Consider the following 5,830-nt stretch of genomic DNA (forward strand, 5'->3'; position numbering starts at 1 on the left):
TTGCTGCCGCAATTCCTATCCGGTCATTCAAACACACCTTCTATAAAAAACATACAAGGTGCCACTTCAGGTACAAAAGGGCCCTGAAACAGATCCATGAGACATGACTAAGTGCTTTATAATACCACAAAGAAGGATTCAAATGTTTTTACAAGCAGCAATTATTTTATCCTCCTCAAAAATCTCCAGGTATATTGTATAATTAACCTGTTAGAAAGCTATCCATCAGGAATGTGTGACATCACATTGCACTGGCGGAGGTTCCACGTTTTTGGCAAACAACTCCAAATATTGTAATTATTGTAATCTTCACCTGCGCTCTTGTCAGAGCACACATTACATGCTAATGTACCTTAGATGCTACAAACAAAACCATCAAAGTGGAACCACAATGCGCTACGTAGCACTTGATGAAGCAGTGCTGTGCTCACCCGTCAATAATGAGGTGCTCATACGGCGCCTTCTTGTCACAGACTGGACACACCCAGGTCGGCTTCTTCTCATTCATTTGGATATAAAGTGTGGCATCAAAGCACTGAAGGTGAGAGCACGTCAACGCTCTGCATGGGATTGTCAGCCTCATCTTGCCCAGCTTTAACACAAAACAAATAACACAACATAAATATCACTTCTCAGTGCAGAATTAAATGTCGCACTACTTTGTTTTATAATGACAAAATATTGTAGGACAAAGCACCTGTGTTCTAAAAATATAAATATACAGTATATGGAAGAGTTTTTGTTGCTATTTTTGCCCATTAAACAGTAGAGTTCAGTTCCTGACAACTTAAAAAAAACCACTATGTAATTAGAAGTGTCAGGTCATGTCTTTTTGATGGTTAATGGTTAATTGACATATCTGACTACAACAACACATGCTTTTTTAAATTCAGCAGTATAATGGAGTATTTACAGGACACAGAAGAGAGACTCGTAGACTGGTGGTGGCAATCTCACTCTCTGGGTCAGCTGTTAATTTCTCCTTGACTGTGAGAAAGAAAAGGCAAAACACAAAGATTAAATACAAGAATTACAAGTATATAAGTACAATGTGCAATATGTAAAGAGAAAAATCACACTGTGATTACTGTACAGTTTCAAATACTACTGTATAATATATATATATACTGCTCTGCAAAAAAAATCTAAATAAAAAAGAAACTTTCTTAAAATCTCTGAGGAACTATGCAGAACTTAGTTTCTTTTTTGGGTTTCAGTTTAAGTTGTTGTGACTACGTGATCAAACCAGTCAGTATAGGTAGGAAGTTAATTCATGTGATAGCCTTTTCCTACTTCCTACAGACAACACATGTTCTATGTTTTTACTGCAAAATCAAGTGACAACTTACTCAGAGCTCTTGAGTGGTCAGGGTTCCTAATTCCTTTGGCCCGTAGTCTTTGCAACAACACTGCAGACGACTGCTGTCTTACCAAATAAACTGCCATAGAAAAACTCTGACAAAACAAAGATTAAAATAATGAGTAAAACAAGTCACACTGAGATGACTAATGTACTTTTTACATCATCACTTTGAATGGACTATGACGCGTGACTCATAAAGTTTTGCCTAGATCTTCTTACCCTCCCAATTTCTGAAGTCCATGACACCACGATTGTGTTGGGGACTGTGGTGGAGAGTCGGACGAGAGAGGTTATGTTGATGGGGCGACTGGGCCTTTTTGGTTCAACTCCATTTTTGGTTGGAGGAAGATATCCCTACAGACAAAATGTCACACATCAGTGTCTTTGATTCTCACTGACTGGTGGTGTGCTACACAGAAAATATGATAAAACAGACTAAAAACAAACTGTCTGGACTCACCGGGAGATTACAGGGTTTGCCGTTAACCTTCACACACAGATTAGGGGGGAAATGATCCTCCTGGGGACAGCTTGTCTCTGATAAACAAAATCTGTAAATGAAGACAATAAATTACAGAAGTGGTAAGCTCCAATGTTGAGGGACAAATGTCAAAAGCAATTTGTTTCTGTTAAGTTGCCACTTTCATAAAAAGGTTGGCTTGCTTGCTTATTTTACCATTTCAGTTGTGTCAACAGCCATCTCCATCTATGATATAGGAGAGGACTTCTTAAAGGATGGCATTCATCCATACAGTCAATATTTTATTCTGCAACTACAAAAAACGTCATTTTTAAATGTCATTAGATATTCTTTCTCAAGTAAAACAACGGCAACAAAGTGTGCCGGTTTACTTTGATTGTTTCATATAAGGTTTTACATGAAGTAATGGATGCACATACACTCGCTTGCCTGTAAGATATCAATTAGACTATACTCCTAAATAAACACATTTTAAACATATCGGTGAGAATGCCACCATTGCTTTGAATCGAGGTTTTGCCAATACTTCACTTAGCCTGTATTGTCCATTAAAATGTGTCCACAGTTTTTGTAAAACTTGCAGCATGTGCATCCAGGAGACAAGCCCCAACCTGCTGCATCCTTCATTTCACAATTCAGAACTTGTTCTCATGCGAATTCAATTGGATTCCTGCCTTTGTCATTTACCATCACTTACAACTAATACATTAATGAACAGTTCTAAAGTTAAAACGTAGGCGATGGCTTTTACTTCTCAAGTCTGAATCTGAAACCTAGACTAGACCACTAAGAAGGCTCTTCAACATGCAGATATGTTTTAACAATAAAGAAAGACTGAAATGACAAGACCCATACAAAAATACATAGCTATTTTGGTTACTTCAGAACTGAGACAAGCTAAAAACTGAACCACAAGTCACTGAATGCACGTACACATCTTGAATAGAAGAGAAGGTTTTTAGGCTCTGAAGAAAAATATGTTAGACATACCTTAATTGGACTTGAACAGCAAAGTCACATTTGGTCCCAGATATGTCCCTAAAGAATTAAAAGAGAAGCAGGTCAAGCTAGTCGAAACAATTTAATAAGCTCAGTTTACTCCAACTGCTTGCTGTGTCAGATAACACCTGCTTTATAAACTGTAGACAGTGAATTGAAACAGGGGGTTTTGTCATTACAATGCTTTAACAGTGTTATTTCTTCTTCCCTTCTCTTTGACAGCTGAAGACTGTGCTCGAGAGCCTTCTCACTTACATGGAGCTGCTGATCTGTTGAACTTGCTGTGGTGTTAATGCGAAGGCATAACATGCTTCCTGGAACCGTTGACTGTTGTCTGAGGCTAAAAGAAACCACAAACAGAGTCAGAGGGACACCTACAAACATCACTAGGTACTAGTGTCGACTCATAGTGAACTTTTACAGAGCGTGGTTTCGACAAGTCACGGTTCAGATACTTGTGGTCACAGTGCTCCATCAGTACATGCACTAGGTACAAGTGTTATCACTACATACACAGCTGAGCAGGAAGTGATAAACTCACCAAGGCTGGTTGGCTTAATGAGCTCATCCAGCACGTCGTAGAATGGCAATCTCTGGAGCTTGACATCAGGGTGTAAAGGGTGCAGGGAGGAGGGGAGGTGAGGCAGACTCAGCTCATGCTTAGGCCCGAGTAAAGAGACAGGCAGCAGAGGCGATGGGGAACCGTGGCTGTCAAATCCCAGCTGGGCGAGGCTGGAGGCAGAATGAACACCGGGCAGCGCCAGGTCCACTGGAGAAACCATTTTGGTGGGGAAGCGCCGTCTGTAGAGCTCTTTGATCTTCATCTGCACTGCGGGACTGCAACCAGCCTTGAGTAGGTGAAGAGCTTTGGTCAAAAGTTCGTGTTTGCGTCCGTGCTTATTCCGTCCTGCATAACCCAACAACACTTGGAGCTCCGAAACTCGAAGGCTCATTACCATTTGCTGGTGAAAAATGGAGAGCAGGAAAAATGGTCTATTACACGCCGGAAAACAGTGTTTCCTATTCTGCTGTTAAGACACAAATTTCCTTTTCTCATTTTGACTTCAGACTGTCTCATTTAAAACAGTTTTATTAAAGTATGTCGGATTCATTCATTCTTTAAATCATTAAAATCCCTCACTTGCTTGGAAACTGTCCACACCCATCATATTTCTCTTTCTGAAATATGCTTGGAGCAGGAGGATTAACATCATTTCTTCAGCCTTTGTTCCAGCTCGTAGTTTAATTAGTGTGGTATGAGACGGTTTCACAGAATCACGACATATAGTATTACACAATTATTATTATCAGTTAGGATTACCCTTAAAGGAATGAAAGCAGAAGGGATTCTTCTTTCGTTAATATAATTTGAAAAACATTTACGCTCTATAAATGTTTTTAACACGAATAACGGTAGAATTAAATTCTATACGGTATGATGACCTTATATTTTCATACCACAGTATAACGCTGCAACACTAATAAAATAAAATATATTTAACACACTCTGAGATCACTGTGGCTAGAAGAAGATGCTGCATTCAATCTACTTTTCCAAGCTGTAGCACACAAAGGACATAACAACATGAATATCACACACCAGAGACTTTCAGTTAATTCCACTTTTAAAATGTTTGGAAAGTCGTCTGTAGTGTTGTATTACATTGCATTATACTATAAGATGGCCCTGTTATTTTTCTTGTAGAAGATTGTCGGAATAACAGAAACGTCTTACAACATAATACAATCTAACAATGTAACACAGTTAAAGGAAGCAGCACAGACGAGGCCTTTACATTATACAGTACAAGCTGCTCATGTTCTTATGTCCATCGTGTGTGTGTATAGTTATCTGTTGTGAATAACTTTAAAAGTGCACTGTAGCGTCACACACAATTATTAATAAGTGCATACGAAAATGTTATTGGCAAACCGTTTTGATTATCAATCAAGGTCATCTGTGTGTTAACAGAGGAGCCCGGTGAGCACTGTATGTGAATGTACCATATGTGATATGAGTGGTACACTGAGCCAAACCCTGATGAGTATCTATGTTAAATACCTTTTATGCTAAACAACACGTCAATATGTTCACTGTGAGGATATAATACAATGTGAAGAGGAGTTTCATCAGTGCATTGATTTGTTTAGGAAGGCAGCAGATCAGAACAGACACGTTTCACAGTTATATACAGTGTTTTCTGTCAATTAGAACATAAGTCATCAACATTAAGAGAGTAAGAGACAGCGCAGATGTAGCATGAAGCAGCTACCAACGCCTGCAGTAACCTGACTGACACAAAACTTCATGTTACAGTATTTACTTCATGCCGTGTGTCTGAACAACACTCGTCAACGTGGGTTACATTACAGCTCACGACACTGAATAGAGACTACGTTTAATGGACTCGGGTCTCCTCGGATCAGAAACAAACGCTGATGGAAGATAAACTGCGCTTGTCGTCCAGGGAATAGACAGAGCCCGTTCATTAACCACAGACAGTGCGCTCAGCCGGGTGAACTAACCACAACGTCAGCTCTCTAACGCTGCAGTGCCGACGCTGACGTGGTCGCGATATTGTACAAGAAGAAGCGGCATGTGGCCTAAAGTGCCGGTGGTCCGCTCACAGAGGCAACCTGACGGGACGACGGCAACAATAACAAAGCTAATGCTAACGAGCTAGCCCGGCCAGCTAACAGTTGGTAACAGTCTAACATCCGCTGCTCTGCTTCTTCTTCAGTACTGTGTGCTTTCATAACGACACTCTCGGGGTCTCTGTTGTCAAGTGGCAACGGCGCTATGATTTGAAATGCAAATCTCCCTGTGTGAAGCGTCTAATTGTCAAGCTAATGTAGAGGCTCACTTTACCTTCAGTTCCGCACTCTCCGCCATCTTGTTACATTAGCTGCGCAGGCGCAACAGCTATCCTCAAGGGACAGAGTCTGCAGCGTCTCCAGAGCAAACAGCAGGGGGCGCTACAGACAGC

General features: G+C 40.5%; 1 protein-coding gene across 1 annotated transcript in view; it reads right to left on the reverse strand.

The window, feature by feature from the left end:
• pias1b (protein inhibitor of activated STAT, 1b) overlaps positions 1–5,745 on the reverse strand; it is a 10,291-nt gene extending 4,546 nt beyond the window's left edge. Inside the window, exons 1-9 of the mRNA XM_035665369.1 lie at positions 5,713–5,745; positions 3,385–3,805; positions 3,099–3,183; positions 2,835–2,882; positions 1,824–1,914; positions 1,583–1,717; positions 1,350–1,455; positions 914–987; positions 432–592 (exon numbers count right to left, since the gene is read on the reverse strand). Coding sequence (XP_035521262.1) covers positions 432–592; positions 914–987; positions 1,350–1,455; positions 1,583–1,717; positions 1,824–1,914; positions 2,835–2,882; positions 3,099–3,183; positions 3,385–3,805; positions 5,713–5,736 — 1,145 coding nt within the window. The 5' untranslated portion in view covers positions 5,737–5,745. The remainder of the gene's footprint in view (positions 1–431; positions 593–913; positions 988–1,349; positions 1,456–1,582; positions 1,718–1,823; positions 1,915–2,834; positions 2,883–3,098; positions 3,184–3,384; positions 3,806–5,712) is intronic.
• Positions 5,746–5,830: the final 85 nt, after the last annotated feature.

The sequence above is a fragment of the Morone saxatilis genome, unplaced genomic scaffold, assembly GCF_004916995.1.
Source record: "Morone saxatilis isolate NCDOM2014 unplaced genomic scaffold, NCSU_SB_2.0 Contig2, whole genome shotgun sequence".
NCBI lineage: Eukaryota > Metazoa > Chordata > Actinopteri > Moronidae > Morone > Morone saxatilis.